We start from the raw sequence: 17656 nt of genomic DNA on the forward strand, positions 1-17656 counted from the left end.
ATATAAAATTCTATTTATTACTTTTACTAGCTGTTTGGAAAAGTGATCTAACCTTTCTGACCCACAGTTTCTTCAAGTATAAAGTGAGAGTACTAATCATACCCAATTTAGGATTGTTATGATGAGTAAACCACAACACTGTGTTTAATGAATGAATTTTAACTCTTTGTTACAATTCTCCTAAAAAGAATTATTGGGACCAGGTGTACCAGCCTATATAATGAAGCTGTCTAGCTGTACCAAGCATCATCAGTTAGAGTGAAGACATTCTCTTGCAATGTCTGTTTAAAGCATACATCTTTCCTCCACTGTATGAAGCCCACTGACTAAGGGGTCCCTGACTTTGCCATCTGCCTCTATTACTGCCTTTGTACTCCAGAATTCTCTTCTGTTACTAGGGAAATGGCTACAAAATGAACATAGAGAATTTGTTACTAATTAAAATAAGTGTTTTTCCTATAAATAGCTAAGATGTGTTTTAGATCCTAGGATTTGTCTACCTATAGAATCTTAGTAGAAATAATTCCAGTCTTCCATAGCTAATTTTTATGCATTTTTGTGATCATACCTTGCTGGATAGAATTGCCCTGAAGAGATGATACTATTTATAGTGGAAATCTAAAATATATATTTTGCCTGATTCTCCCAGAAAAACATTTAAGTAGTTATTATATCACAGCCAAGGTTAAATTGTATTTCATTTATTAAAGCATATCATTGAAAAAAATTACTATTCTTTTATTTGTTTATGAAGTTTTCATTTTATTTTCCAGGAGGAGTACAAAATCTTGCAAGAGCTTTATCAATTTAAAAAGCCTGGTGCCAACCTAACAGAGGTATCTTCCAATGTTTGTTTTGGATTTTATTTATTTATCGTATATCATTAATATCTTGTAGCTTATTAAAGTTATCTCACAAAACTCTCCAAATATTTTGAAAGAATAACTATATAAACTTGACTTTTTTATGAAATGCATCCACATACAAACGCAACATTCTTACCATATGATCATTCCATTCTTGTTATATAATCAGTAACTCAAAATATCATCGCATAGTTGTATATTCATTGTTATGATAATTTCTTAGAACATTTGCATCAATTCAGAAAAAGAAATAAAGAGAAAACAGAAGAATATGTGTATGTGCCATACCTCTTACCCCTCCCTTTCATTGGTCACTAGTATTTCAGTCTACTAAATTTATTTTAATATTTGTTCCCCCTATTGTTTATTTATTTTTAATCCATATGTTTTACTCGTCTGTCTATAAGGTAGATAAAAGGAGGATCAGACACAAGGTTTTCACAATCACACAGCCATATTGCAAAAGCTATATCATTATACAATCATATTCAAGAAACATGGCTGCTGGAACACAGCTCTACATTTTCAGGCAGTTCCCTCCAGCCTCTCCATTACAACTTAACTAAAAAGGTGATATCTATATGTAAGAATAACCTCCGGAATAAGATCTTGACTCTGTTTGAAATCTCTCAGCCATTGACACTTTAGTTTGTCTCATTTCTCTCTTACCCCTTTTGGTTGAGAAGTTTTCCTCAATCCCTTGATGCTGAGTCCCAGCTTATTCTAGGATTTCTGTCCCACATTGCCAGGAAGATTTACACCCCTGGAAGTCATGTCCCATGTAGAGAGGGGAGGGTGGTGAGTTTGCTTGTCGTGTTGGCTAAGAGAGAGAGGCCGCATCTGAGCAACAGAAGAAGTTCTCTTGGGGGCGAGTCTTAGGCCCAATTTTAAGTAGGCTTAGCCTATCCTTTGTGGGGTTAACTTTCATATGACCAGGCCCCAAGATTGGGGACTCAGCCTATTGCTTTGGTTGTCCCCACTGCTTCTGAGAATATCAAGAATTCTCCACTTGGGGAAGTTGGATTTTCCCCCTTTCTCATCATTCCTCCGCAATGGGGAGGGGACTCCGCAAATACTTTTTTATTCACTGTTCAGATCACTCTGGGATTTATCAGGGCATCACTCTGGACAAACGTACAAAATCTCATGCCCTACTCAAGGTTCCATGTACTATGGTGATCAATTAAGCTGTTCACATAAGTTATATTAGGAAATACACTAGTCAAAATATAAATTTTGTACCAAATAAACCTTTTTTGCTTTAGTCTCACACATAAGTTAGAGTTTTAAAATATTAATTACTATCTATTTTCAACACCCTGCAATATTGACATTGCTTCATTCTTCTTCATGCAGAAACATCTTTAAATTTGTACATTTAGTCTCTTTCATTATACACTTTAGGCATTCCTAGATTATACCATCTCAGTCTTTGTCGTCTGTCTTTTCCTTCTGATTTCATTTGTACCCCCAGGCCACCTCCCTTTATCATTCTCACATTCAGCTTCATTCAGTGTTCTAACATTATTGTATTACAGTTAGGTAGTGTTGTGCTATTTCTGAATTTTTACAATCAGTCCTGTTGCACAATCTATCCCTTCAGCTCCAATTACCCAATGTCTACCCTATTTCTATCTCCTGGCGGTCTCTGTTAACAATTGAAATTCTCCAAGTTCATTCTCTAATGTCAGTTCATGTCAGTGAGACCGTACAGTATTTGTCCTTTTGTTTCTGGCTAATCTCACTCAGCGTAATGTCCTTAAGGTTCATCCATGTGGTTACACACTTTTGACTTTATTCTTACAACTGCATAATATTCCATCGTATGTGTATACCACAGCTTCTTTAGCTGCTTGTCTGTTGATGGGCATTTTGGCTGTTGCCATCGGCATTTGTAGATAATGCTGCTGTAAACATTGGTGTGCCAATGTCCTCTGAGCAATGGTATTGCCGGGTCATATGGCAATTCTATACTTAGCTTCCTGAGGAACCGCCAAACTGACTTCCACAGCGGTTGTACCATTTGACACTCTCACCAACAGTGGATAAGTGTGCCTCTTTCCCCACATCTTCTCCAGCACTTGTCGTTTTCTGTTTTATTGATAATGGCCATTCTGGTGGATGTGAGATGTTATCTCGTGGTTTTGATTTGCATTTCCCTAATAGCCAGGGAAGTTGAGCATCTTTTGATGTTCCGTTTAGCCATTTGTATTTCCTCTTCTGAGATGTGTTTGTTCATGTCTTTTGCCCATTTTGTGATTGGGTTATCTGTCTTTTTGTTGTTGAGTTGAACAGTCTCTTTATATATTCTGGATACTAGACCTTTATCTGATATATTCTTTCCAAATATTGTCTCCCATTGTGTAGGCTGTCTTTTTACTTTCTTGACAAAGTTCTTTGATGCACAAAAGGGTTTAATTTTGAGGAGTTCCCATTTATTTATTTATTTCTTCAATACTTGTGCTTTGAGTGTAAGGTCTAGGAAACTGCCTCCTGTTATAAGATATTTCCCTACGTTTTCTTCTAACAGTTTTATGGTCTTAGATCTAATGTTTAGGTCTTTGATCCATTTTGAGTTAACTTTTGTATAAGGTATGAGATATGGATCCTCTTTTATTCTTTTGCATATGGATATCCAGTTCTCTAGGCACCATTTATTGAAAAGACTGTTCTGTCCCAAGTGGGTTGGCTTGACTGCCTTATCAAAGATCAAATGTCGGGCAGGCCACAGTGGCTCAGCAGGTAAGAGTGCTTGCCTGCCATGCCCGAGGACCCGGGTTCAATGCCCGGTGCCTGCCCATGTTAAAAAAAAAAGATCAAATGTCCATTGATGGTGACTTCCGGAGAAGATGGCGGCTTAGTAAGACGCGCGGGTCTTAGTTCCTCCTCCAGAACAGCAATTAAAGAAACAGAAACAATATGAAACAGCTCCCGGAGCCACAACAGAGACCAAAAAGACAGCGTACCCCATTCTGGAACAGCTGAACGGGCAGGGAGAATCCGCTGCGGTGAGATACCCGAGGAGCGCGCGTTTTCCCGGCCCGGGCGGCTGGCGACTGGGGTCCCCTCCATGCACGTGACTCCCCGGTCTGACTGGGAACGTTGGATAGCGGGGCCCTCCCGCCACGCTTGGCGTCTCGGGCCAGCTGGGCAATTTGGACTGGCACTCCCCCAAATCAGGGCGGCCGGCAACCCCCCCCCGCCACGCGCGGTTTCCCGGGCCGACTGCGAGATTCGGATTGGCAAGTTAAAGGAGCCACAGCATCTTTTACTGGTGGGGCCCGCAGACAGACGAGCACCACGAGCGCCACCTACTGGGCAGGAAAAGAAAAACAGAGCCCAGAGATTTCACAGAAAAACCTTTCAACCAGCCAGGTCCCACACCCAGGGAAATCTGATCAAATGCCCAGACACCAGCAGAAAATAATGGATGACGCTCGGAAAATTGAAGATATGGCCCAGTCAAAGGAACAAACCAATAGTTCAAATGAGATACAGGAGCTGAGACAACTAATGCTGAATATACGAACAGAAATGGAAAAACTCTTCAAAAACCAAATCAGTGAATTGAGGGAGGACATGAAGAAGACATGGGCTGAACAAAAAGAAGAAATAGAAAATCTGAAAAAACAAATCACAGAACTTATGGGAGTGAAGGACAAAGAAGAAAAAATGGAAAAAACAATGGATACCTACAATGGTAGATCTAAAGAGACAGAAGCTACAATTAGTGAACTGGAGGATGGAACATCTGAATTCCAAAAAGAAACAGAAACTATAGGGAAAAGAATGGAAAAACTTGAGCAGGGGATCAGGGAACTGAATGACAATATGAAGCGCACAAATATACGTGTTGTGGGTGTCCCAGAAGGAGAAGAGAAGGGAAAAGGAGGAGAAAAACTAATGGAAGAAATTATCACTGAAAATTTCCCAGCTCTTATGAAAGACCTAAATTTACAGATCCAAGAAGTGCAGCGCACCCCAAAGAGAATAGACCCAAATAGGCATTCTCCAAGACACTTACTAGTTAGAATGTCAGAGGTCAAAGAGAAAGAGAGGATCTTGAAAGCAGCAAGAGAAAAACAATCTGTCACATACAGGGGAAACCCAATAAGACTATGTGTAGATTTCTCAGCAGAAACCATGGAAGCTAGAAGACAGTGGGATGATATATTTAAATTACTAAAAGAGAAAAACTGCCAACCAAGACTTCTATATCCAGCAAAATTGCCCTTCAAAAATGAAGGAGAAATTAAAACATTTATAGACAAAAAATCACTGAGAGAATTTGTGACCAAGAGACCAGCTCTGCAAGAAATACTAAAGGGAGCACTAGAGTCAGATACGAAAAGACAGAAGAGAGAGGTATGGAGTAAAGTGTAGAAAGAAGGAAAATCAGATATGATATATATAATACAAAAGCCAAAATGGTAGAGGAAAATATTATCCAAACAGTAATAACACTAAAAGTTAATGGACTGAATTTCCCAATCAAAAGACATAGACTGGCAGAATGGATTACGACCCAGCAATACCACTGCTAGGTATCTACTCAAAGGACTTAAGGGCAAAGACACAGACGGACATTTGCACACCAGTGTTTATAGCAGCATTATCTACAATTGCAAAGAGATGGAAACAGCCAAAATGTCCATCAACAGACGAGTGGCTAAACAAACTGTGGCGTATACCTACGATGGAATATTATGCAGCTTTAAGACAGACTAAACTTATGAAGCATGTAATAACATGGATGGACCTAGAGAACATTATGCTGAGTGAGTCTAGCCAAAAACTAAAGGACAAATACTGTATGGTCCCAATGATGTGAACCGACATTCAAGAATCAGCTTGGAATGTATCATTGGTAACAGAGACCAGCAGGAGTTAGAAACAGGGTAAGATAATGGGTAATTGGAGCTGAAGGGATACAGACTGTGCAACAGGACTAGATACAAAAACTCAAAAATGGACAGCACAATAATACCTAAGTGTAATGTAACTATGTTGGAACACTGAATGAAGCTGCACCTGAAATATAGTTTTTTGTTTGTTTGTTTGTTTGTATCTTTTGCTTTTGTTTTTTTTCTTTTTCCTTTTATATATATATATATTTTTTTATTAGTATTATTATTTTAATTCTCTTCTCTGTATTAACATTCTATATCTTTTTCTGCTGTTTTGCTAGTTCTTTTCCTAAATCAGTGCAAATGCACTAAGAAATGATGATCATACATCTATGTGATGATACTAAGAATTACTGAGTGCATGTGTAGAATGGAATGATTTCTAAATGTTGTGTTAATTTCTTTTCTTTTTTTGATTAATAAAAAAAAATTTAAAAAAAATGTCCATTGATGAGAGGATCTATATCTGAACACTCTATTCAGTTCTGTTGGTGAGTATATCTGTCTTTATGCTGTTTTGACCACTGGAGCTTCGTAACATGCCTTAAAGTCAGGTAGCATGAGACCTCTGACTTCATTTTTCATCCTCAGGATATTTTTACCTATTCGGAGCACCCTGCCCTTCCAGATAAATTTGGTTATTGGTTTTTCTGTTTCTGAAAAATAAGTGTTTGGGATTTTAATTGTTATCGCATTGAATCGGTAAATCAATTTAGGTAGAATTGACATCAACTATATTTAGTCTTCCAATCAGTGAACACAATATGCCCTTCCATTTATTTAGGACTTCTGTGCTTTCTTTTAACAATTTCTTGTAGTTTTCTTTTTATAGGTCTTTTGTATCTTTAGTTAAATTTATTCCTAAATATTTTTTTCTTTTGGTTGCAGGTGTAAATGGAATTTTTTTCTTGATTTCCCCCTCAGATTGTTCATTACTAGTGTATAGAAACACTAGAGATTTTTGAGTGTTAATCTTGTAACCTGCCACTTTGCTGTACTCATTTATTAGCTGTAGTAATTTTGCTGTGGATTTTTTGGGATTTTCAACATATAGTATCACATTATCTGCAAACAGTGAGAGTTTTACTTCTTCCTTTCCAATTTTGATGCCTTGTATGCCTTGTGTTTCTTTTGCTTGAACTTCCAACACAATGTTGAATAGCAGTGGTGATAGTGGACATCCCCATTGAGGATGATGTTAGCTGTGGTTTTTCATATATTCTCTTTATCATGTTGAGGAAGTTCCTTTCTACCCCTATCCTTTGAAGTGTTTTCAACAGGAAAGGATGTTGAATTTTGTCAAAGGCCTTTTCTGCATCAATCGAGATGATCATGTGGTTTTTATGCTTTGATTTGTTGATATACATAAATTGGCTTTTAAATATATTTTTAAAGGAAGATTTGGTAGACTGTGTTGATACTCGAATTCATCAACTGGAAGATTTAGAAGCTGCCTTTGCTGATTTGTGTGATGGTGATGATGAAGACACTGTATGGAGATGGGCTTCAAACCCTGGGTAAGGATCCCCAAATATTTTTTCCCTTACTGTACTATCTTTTAGTTTGAGACTTTTTTATTGTAAATTTGCTAGATACATTGCTTTAAAAATTCAGTAAAATTTGACACATATTTTTAAAAGTAGCTAGCACCTGAGGAGCAACTGTGTGCCCAATATAAGATTATTCCTCACAGCAATCCAATGATTTCGGTATTATTATGCCCATTTAATAGATGGGGAAACCACGGCACAGAGGTTAAATAAGTTGCCCCAACTCACATAGTTAGGGAGAGTGCTTTTAATCATTGTGCTAAAGTTCCCGGTATGTATAAGGTATTGTGCCATGTCTTACAAAGAATTTAAAAATGAGTATTTTAGTTTCCTGGCTGGCTAAAACAAATGCCAAATGATAGGTTGAGTTAAACAGCAGGAATTTATTCGCTCACGATCTTGAGACTAAGTAAAGTCCAAAATCAGTGTGTCAGCATAGTGTTGCTTTCTTCTCAAAGACTGTGGCATTCTAGGGCTAGCCACTAGCAATCCTTGGTCCTTGGCTTTTCTGTCACTTGGCAATGCACAGAGAGCCGTTCCTGGCTTCTCTCTTCATCTGGCTTTCAATCTGTCTATAACATCTCCAGTAATCCAGATTAGAACCCAACCTGATTGAGGAGGGCCACACCTTAACTGAAACAACATCTTAAAGAGGTCTTATTTACATTGGCTAAGACCACAAACATGTCCAAACTGGGATACACAATTCAGTATACCACAATGAGTCCCCGCTCTAAGTAGAGTAAGGAAAAATATATTAACCTGTTGTGCTGGTTTGAAACTTTTACATACCCCAAAGCTGTGTTCTTTCAATCCTGATTCAATATTGTAGCATGGAACTTTTGATTAAGTTGTTTCCATGGAAATGTAACTCACCCAGTTTTGGGTGGGACCTTTTAATTAGGTGGTTTCCATGGAGACACATCTCCACCTTGAATAGGTGTATCTTAATTTGCTTATTGGAATCCTTTAAGAGGTAACCATTTTGGAAAAAGCTCAGAGCCAACAGAGACATTTGGAGATGCAGAAAGAAGATGCCCCCAGTTTAAGTTGTTTGAAATGAGAAGCCAAAGGACCAGCAGATGCCAGCTACATGCCTTCTCAGCTGACGGAGGTATTCTAGATGCCATTGGCCTTTTTTGAGTCAAGGTATCTTTCTCAGGATGCCTTAATTTGGACATTTTTATGGCCTTAGAACTGTAAACATGTAACTTAATAAATCCCCTTTATAAAAGCCAACCCATTTCTGGTATCTTGAATTCCAGCGACATTAGCAAACTAAAACACCTATCAAATAGAAAAATTACTTGACAAGCAAATTACAGTGTGAAAACTGCCCCTTTCTTAAGAATAGCCCAATTACGGGTAGATAAGTTGGTCTATAAGTAGAAGATTTTCAGTATGCCATGGCAGGTAGCAGAACGTGAAAGCTGAATTGTTCCTCAAGAATTTAATTGGCCAATTCTCCCTTTATTAACATTCCTTGGAAGTACGGAATTACATCCATATTACTTCCTTTGGAAGTAATGATCCTTTGATTTGAAGAAGGAGGTGTTAATGCATTTGATTTTGAAGCTTGAAAGAATGTTGACATGAATATTGTAGTTACCTTTCTTTTAAATAATTCTTTAAATCACGTAAACTCAAAAGACCAGAAAACTAAAATAAAACCACCAGATAAACTTTCTGTCCTGTGAGCACAGGAAGAGTCAAACTAGTTTGATTTCAAATGGACCACCCGTAAACTGTGAGATTATTTTCTATGATGTAAATATAAGAAGTCAGTTTTAAGACGGCAACATCAGAATGGATAATTAGAATCATAATAGTATTTTGGGCCAGAACATAGAAAGTTACCAAGATATGTCATTTTATGATTATTGAAAATAATTCCTTGGATCTCTAGAATTCAGAAGAAACTTGAATAGTAGTTGGCTCTGAGGAGAGGAATATATAGCTAAAAGATGAAGTGATTATGAGAGAAATACCTTTTTTCTGCTATGTGCATATATTACGTGTTCTAACTATCCATTATAATTTTGACTTAAAAATACAATATTCAGAAAGTTCCCTGAAATGTAAATATCATAAAATGTACTTATTGTCACTTAGGAAAGTAATGATATGGAAGAATAATCCATAATGGTATAAATACAGATGGATTGATTAACATCAATTAATGTTTTATTTTCTTCAGTAGAGGAAGCTAGTTCTAAAAGTGATAACTTCTTTTTTTTTTTTTTGCATTTGAATAGTTTTTTATTGAGAAATCTTCATACACATACATTTTATACATGGGGTACAATCAGTGGCTCCTAATATCATCACACAGTTGTATATTCACCACCGTGATCATTGTTTAGAACATTTGCATCACTCTAGAAAAAGAAGTAAAAAGAAAAAACTCATGCATACCATACCCCTTACTCCTTCCTTTCGTTGACCACTAGTATTTCCATCTACCCAATTTATTTTACCCTTTGCCCCCCCCCTTATTTATTCATATTTTTTACTCATCTGTCCATACCCTGAATGTAAGGAGCATCAAACACAAGGTTTTCGCAATTACACAGTCACCTTGTAAACATTATATCTTTATACAATCATCTTCAAGAATATAGGCTACTGCAACACAGCTCAGCAGTTTCAGGAACTACCCTCCAGCCACTCAAAACACCATAAACTAAAAAGGGATATCTAAATAATGGGTAAGGATAACCTCTCAACTCTGTTTGAAATCTCTCTGCCACTGAAACTTTATTTTGTCCCAATTCTCCCTCCCCCCTTTTGGTCAATCCCTTGATGCCAGGTCCCAGCTCATTCCAGGATTTCTGTCCCACGTTGCCAGGGAGATTTACATCCCTGGGAATCATTCTCACAAAGGAGGGAAGACAGTGAGTTCACCTGCTGAGTTGGCTTAAAGAGAGAGAGGCCACAAACTGAGCAACAAAAGAGGTTCTCTGGGGGTGACTCTGAGGCCTAATTTTAAGTAGGCTTAGCCTATCCTTTGCAGGAATAAGTTTCATAGGGGTGAACCCCAAGATTGAGGGCTCAGCATATTGATTTGGCTGTCTGCACTGCTTGCATGAATATCAGAAACTCTCCAAATGGGGAAGTTGAATATCTCCTCCTTTCTCCCCATTCACCCAAGGAGACCTTGCAAATACTTCTTTATTCACTGCCCAAATCACTCTGGGATTTATCAGGGCATCATGCTAACCTGGACAAACCAACAAGATCTCACACCCTATTCAAGATTCCATGTACTAATGGTGTTCAACTAAACCAGCCATACAAGTTAAAATTAGGAAATGAACTACCTAAAATATGAATTTTGTACCAAATATCTCTCCCTTTAGTCTCATATAAAAGTTGAACCTTTAAAATATGCCCATTTTAAAATATGGACAGAGTAAAAAAGGACATCCTTTACTCTGAATTCTGATATCTTAGTCCTGTCCAGATCAGCTTCATTTGTATCTCTACTCAATGTCTGATCATTTTTTCAACTTTTAAAATAGTTCCTGTATGGAGTCCCTCTTTTTTGAAATTACGATGGGAAAGAAAAGATTTAGAAATTTACAACATGAATCTTCCAGAAGTACTGAAAAGTAACTCTTATTTTGTGATTTCATAAAGTCTCATACCAAGTTTAAAACTTAATAGAAAATAGATATGCCTGGAAACCTTAGAATCCTGGATTCTAAGACTATAGTCCAGAGATAGGGTCACTTTCCACTAAAACCCCTGTGATGGCTGAGCATGCCAATTAGCTCTTCATCACCCGTAGGATGTTCCATTGCAGACTTGCAGAAACCATGGCACTGCAAAAACAGTGAGTTTACACTATGGTTGGAATTGTGGGGGGTGGAGGAGGCAGGAAAGAGGAAGATTAGTTAGTACAAAGGAAAAGTGGAAGAGGCACGTTAGGGAAGATCTCATATTAACCATTTCCCTAACAGGCCAGACCATCAGCATGAAGGAATCTTAGCTATCCTTAAGGAAATTGAAGAGAGGGTGGTTAAGATTCAAGAAGTCTAGAAACTATCATTAAGAAAAAAGAAAAAAGCGACAGGATGAGTGCATAAACAAGCCCTTATACCACATTTTTCTTTTTTTTTTTCCCTCCCAGCAGATAGTAATTATTGGGAGGAAGCATTAAGATTCTGAACATTAATCAGAGCTTCCAAAGTGTTTTACCTAAATCAGATAAGTTAAACGTGCCATTGCTATGTAGAACATTTCTGTTTATAATTGTATACACCAGTAACTATGTCCTTAATTTTTTTTTGCTTTTGATTTTCATTATTTACAGAATCTATATTTGTGAACTTGTCTGTTCACTTAAATGTATTTATTACCCCAAAATCAATACTCACAGCACTATTGTAGTCATTCACAGACATGTAAAGAGCATTGAAAAATTGAGTCACCTGATGTACATGTTCCCAGCCAAGGTCAAGCAAGGTGACACTGTGCCTTCTGTTTCAGCTCTCAATATGTAAACAAGTGTCCTTTTCGTAGTATATTTAGTACCCGTTTTTCACATTTTTGTACTCTTTGTTGGTGATTTCCCTGTTTAAAATGGCCCCCAAGTTTATTGCTAAAAACAGGGATTTTGATAAGCTTCATTCAGGCATGAGTTATAGTGTCATTGGCCATGAGATCAATGTTAGTAAATCAACAATATATATTAAATAAGATATCTTTAAACAGAAACACACATAAAACAAGGTTTTATATTGATCAGTTACAAATATGTGTGACCATGGGCTCACAGGAGCCTAACCCTGTGTTTTCCATAGAGCAGTGGCAACTTTTATAGAACATTACTACTGTGGATAATAAGAATAGATTGCATATTTCTTCATCACAATGTGCTAAAGCCATTTAGTTTTCCTCCTGATCAAAATAATTTTTAAAGTCACAATTGAACTTCCGTTTTTAAAGAAGAAAGTCTCGTTTTCTTGAAGGCTAATTTTCAACCTTTAAACACAATCTATAATCTTTTAGGTAAGAAACAAAATAGAAGCACCTATTTCTTAATATTTTAAAATATTTGAACAGTTTTATCTTTCATTTCCTAAGCATCATATGAAACAAGAAACAAGCATACTGATCAATTTGAAGTGTAATGTATTGTTTGCTACTGTAATTTTGAGATGGTTGTGATGTTTAATTGAATGGGGAGGTGGCTTTGTTTTCCAGAATGGAGTCACTAGTTCCACTTGTACAGAGTTTGAAAAAACGAATGGAAGTGCCAGACTATGAAATGGTAAATATTTTATATTGAAGTGTAAAATAGACTCTTTATAGAGGCATTTTTCTAAGTGGAAGAGTTTTCTTTTTGATGAAAAGTCTTGTTTTCATCTTTGTTCCTGGGCATCTGAACAAATTATTGAGAAAAGAGATAAGTGAAAATTACATACTTTTTTGAAGTCAGCACAATGGAAAAGTTTGCCATGAAAAACATTCTTTTTCTATGTTTATGTATAAAGCAAAGGTACAGTATTTTTTTTTTTTGATTGTGGTCGGAGCTCCTCACCACAGAAAAGAAGTATGCAGTTTCTAAACTTATCCATTCTTTATTGACACATGTTTATATTCTTCTTTTCCTTTCCTCTTTCTCTGAAAACTTTTCTGATTGTAAAAAGACAAAAATAAAGACAAAAGAGAGAGCTGTAGCTAATGCATCTTTATTGAAACATGTTTATACTCTTTCTTCCTCTTTTCCTTTCTTTCTGTGAACTTTTCTGATTGTAAAAAGCAAAAAAAAAAAAAAAAAAAAAAGACAAAAGAGGGAGCTGTGGCTAAATGCATTTTTAAAATGTTGACTATGTCCCTGCCTTTGTCAAGGTGATCTGAATGCTGTTGCAAATTAATCATTGTCATTATAATTCCTTTTATATTTATTTCATTTTAGAGTCTTTGAAGCATATGTTTTCACATTTGACCCAGTACTTCAGATGAAAAAGCTGGGACTTAAAAAGAGTCCCATTGACTTCCCTCAGATTTTATAAAGGAGTTGAGACCTTCAAGTTTTCTGCGTCTTAATCTGGTGCTTCTTTTACTTTAATAAGCTCTTTTTATCTTTTTTTTTTTCAATTTGGTTGTGGAAAAACATCTTATTTGTACTGAAATTAAGTATTGATTTATTGCCAAATTTATGAGGCAGAAATACCAGCAAAATAATATTTTGGTTATAACTGAGGTAATCGAAGATGTTCCCTTATTTACAAATAATTATAAAATGATAGCGTTTGAAGAGACTTAACGCTTTGAAGATGCTATGAGCTCGTGATATTATTGAGTATGTCTTCAGGCAGATGTCCTTTAATCATTACATTGCATCTGGATTTGGGGTTATTGGGGGTTTTTTGTATGGTGTTTTGTGGGAGGAGAGATTAGTAGCAAATTATGTAATTAAAAGTGATATGCCTACAGTTGCACTGTTCGAACACTGTATGGTTTGACCATTTTAGTAGAAAAGAACATGGAAAATCGTTTTGCTATAATGACTGATCATTGTCGGTTAAATCTTCGATGTGTATCCAAAGCCTCCAATAAAATAGTAAATTATTAATTTGTTCTTTTCTATGCTTGAAAAGTATAGAGTTGTAGTTATGAACTCTAGCAAAACCATGATATATTTGAGTTGCAGTTTTTAAAACTTTAAGCCAAAATGGTACTCTGTGAGTCAATTCCAGCTTTCAGGCATATTTAGTTTAGTACCAAGACTCAAATGACATTCATTGAATTTAAAGCACATACATAGATATCAGTAGTGTGTGGTTATGTATAAAGAATACATAAGAAACCAGTTACCACAGGTTAAATACGGTAGGAGGAAGTCTTTCCCTGTGTATCCTCTGGAAGTTTTGAACGTAGCTATTTAATTTCCTTTGCGCAAGCGAATATCATACAATGGGCTGGCTTAAGCAATGAGAATTTTTTTTTTAATTTTTATTGATAAAACCAATCAACATACAACTCAAACATTCTTAATATATGAACATTCCATACTTGTCTTGCATTCAGTGGTTCACAATTTCATCACATAGTTGTATATTCATCGCTATGATCATTTCTCAGAGCATTTACATCACTCTAGAAAAAAATACATAAAGAAAAAACTCATACATACCATATCCCTTACCCCTCCCTCTCATTGACCACTAGTATTTCCCTCTACCCAAGTTATTTTAATGTTTGTTCCCCCTATTATTTATTTATTTTTACTCCATATTTTTTACTCATATGTCCATACTGTAGATAAAAGGAGCATCAGAACAAGGTTTTCACAGTCACACAGTCACTTAAGCAATGAGAATTCAATGGCTCACTGATTTGAACTTAGAAAAAAGTCTGAATCAAGGCATCATCAAGGCACTGCTTTCTTCCTGCAGAGCGTGACTCTGGATTGGCTGCTGACAGTCCTCAGCCCTGGGCTCCTGTGGGAGGCAGCCTCTCCTGGCCAATCCCTTTGCTTCTGGATTCCATTCATGTTCAGCTTCTGGCTGTTTCCTCTGTCACTTTCTCTCCTCTCTGTCTGAATTTCTTTCCACTTATAAAGGACTCCAATAATAGGTTTAAGACCATCCTGATAGAGGTGGGCCACACCTTAACTGAAACAGCTGCATCAGAAAGTCCTACTTACAATAGATTCAACCCACAGGAATGGATTAAGTTTAAGAGAGAGCTTAAAACCACCATGATAATATTATATGCATATATTTTTAAAGTAATTAAAATAATTTGCTTTTAAAATTTGAAGTGGGTGCATTTACTGAGTACAGGGCCACAGGTGCAGCTCTTCCAACAGAGGCCCTAAAACTACAACAACTCCATTTTACAGAAGAGATGACAGGCCCAGAAAGGAGAAGAGATTTGCCCAATTTAGTGCCTAAGCTGGGACTGAACTCCTGTTAACCAGTTTCATAGTTCTTCCTTTTTTTATGTTTCAAATAAAAAAGCTTATAAAATGTCAAAAAGTATATATATGGGATGGGAATGTTTTGTGCAGTTTTATATCAATAACTTTTTAGAATCTATGTGAAGTGGATAATTTCTGTGAAAAATATGAATTATCAGTTGACCTAAGACAGACACTGGGTGAACCTTAATCATAAATACATTACTCCTAAAAAGAGATATCAGATCCAGACAGGTGTACAGGTCAGGTCTACCAAAACTTTAGAGAATAGATAACCTCTGTGATACAGAAACTCTTAAGGAAAAAAAATTTTGTGAGTAAGGCCATTAATGATTAAAGAATCTTTTAAGGACAACAAAATCTTACAATATCATTTTTAATTATCTTTTTCAGGTTCACCAGGCTGGCTTAACCTGCGATTATTCAGAACTTCCTCACCATATCAGTACAGAACAAGAAATTGAGTATCTTATTCAGTCTGCATATCATTTACTGAAAAATGTACCAAAACCTACTCTTGTAACAATAGCAAGGTAAGTATAATAGACTGTATAATACTTCCTTTCCCCCAAATATCCATAGCCTAATCTTTAGAACCAGTGGACATGTTACCTTATATGGCATAAGAGACTTTTCAGATATAATAAAGGATTCTGAGATAGGGAGATCATCCTGGATTATCCATGCGGCCACAGTGTAATCACAGGGTCCTTATAAGATGGAAGCCTGAGGGTCAGAGTCAGAGAGACTGGAAAATTCCAGCTGTTGCTTTGAAGATGAAGTGTGGAGCCATTTGCCAAGGAATGTGGGTGACTTCTAAAAGCTAGAAAAGACAAGGAAATAGATTCCCTTCTAGAGGTTCCAGAAGGAACACAGCCCTACCAGCACCTTGATTTTAAGACTTCTGACCTCCAAAACTAAGATAATAAATTTGTGTGGCTTTAAGCCACTACATTTGTGGTAAATTGTTACAGTAATAGTAGGAAACTAATATAGTAAACCTACTAATTTTTTACATGTTCAGCTGGAAATTCAGGTAAATTTTTCTCTTTTTTATTAGCAATGGTAAGCAAATAATATAGTTATTGTTTTCTTGTAGTTTGTGAACACAAGGATTCTTATTTCTGTGTCCTAACAAATGAATTTTTAACTGCTGCCATATTTTACATTTGAACATGCTGATGTGCTGAATAGCTTCAACAATTTAATAAAACCTTCTTTCCTGTGTTAATCTTTGGTCTGGTTTTGTGTGAAACTGTGAGGTTCTAAATAACTGCTTTAAATACTTAGCACAATAATAAGAATATTTATCTAAGTACATCCAATTTAAGAATTGTTTCTATAAAACAGAAAGATTGAATTTTTGTAAATCAAGCTTTATTTTAAATATGGAAAGAAAAATTATTCTCTTTACACAATCAGTAATGTCATGATTCTTAACTCCAACAGACCCATGGCTATTCTTTTTTTTCTTTAACTTTTTTATTATATAATATAACATATACAAAGCAAATAAAGAAAAAAAGCATTAGGTTTCTGTTCCAGAGTTTGTCGTGGGCTACCATTCTATCATCTCAGGTTCTTCCTTCTAGCTGTTCCAGAACACTGAAGACTAGAAGGAATATTTATTTTTATCATCACAATCAATTTTTTTTTTCTTTTTGTGTAAAATAACATATATACAAAAAAGAAACAGATTTCAGAGTTTGGAATGGGTTACATTTCCACAGTTTTAGGTTTCTGCTTCTTGTTGCTCTAAGATATTGGAGACTAAAAGAAATACCAATGTAATTATTCAGCAGTCATACTCATTTGTTAAACCCTACCTTCTCTGTTAACTCCACCATCACCTTTGATCTTTCTCCCACTCTTTAGGGATATTTGGGCTATGCCCATTCTAACTTTTTCATATTGGAAGAGGCAGTTGATAACATGTTATGGGGGTTGGAACTAGCTGATGTTCTGGAGGAGCTGGCCCCTCTATGTTTTAGGACTTCCATGGCTCTATTTATGACAAGTATTTTGTAACCTTTTTGAAGTTACATTCATAGATAATATAACCTACCTATACACATTTAATGTAAATATATATTGATAATATAGATAATATATATAAATTAATATAACCTACCTATTATGCATATAGTTTATATACATACACATAAAATGTCACTAACCAGAACATAAAAGAGAAATGGAAATAATTGATAAAATAACATATGTTAAGATGCCACTAGACTTGCATCTGTACAGAGAATCACTAAATGTAATAATTGTTAAATGCACAGGCTATGGAATATTAAATTGGCCAAATATCACAAACAGCACTGTCATAGTTACATGGTTTTCCAGTCATTAAACAATCTCTTGGAAAAGTTCTGAGCTTAAAGTCCAGTCTTT

At 36.0% G+C, this 17656-nt stretch overlaps 1 protein-coding gene across 3 annotated transcripts in view; it reads left to right on the forward strand.

Annotated features, from left to right (window-relative positions):
* Positions 1 to 17656, forward strand: part of C9H5orf22 (chromosome 9 C5orf22 homolog) — a 37521-nt gene that overhangs the window by 7921 nt on the left and 11944 nt on the right. For 2 of the 3 annotated variants that reach the window (XM_077116900.1, XM_077116899.1), the window contains exons 5-8: positions 774 to 836; positions 7169 to 7290; positions 12532 to 12598; positions 15650 to 15789. In XM_077116900.1, coding sequence (XP_076973015.1) covers positions 774 to 836; positions 7169 to 7290; positions 12532 to 12598; positions 15650 to 15789 — 392 coding nt within the window. Of the gene's footprint in view, positions 1 to 773; positions 837 to 7168; positions 7291 to 8297; positions 9554 to 12531; positions 12599 to 15649; positions 15790 to 17656 lie in introns of those variants that run through there. The other variant, XM_077116901.1, reaches the window with a different exon arrangement.

This window comes from Tamandua tetradactyla, chromosome 9 (assembly GCF_023851605.1).
Source record: "Tamandua tetradactyla isolate mTamTet1 chromosome 9, mTamTet1.pri, whole genome shotgun sequence".
NCBI classification, from domain to species: domain Eukaryota; kingdom Metazoa; phylum Chordata; class Mammalia; order Pilosa; family Myrmecophagidae; genus Tamandua; species Tamandua tetradactyla.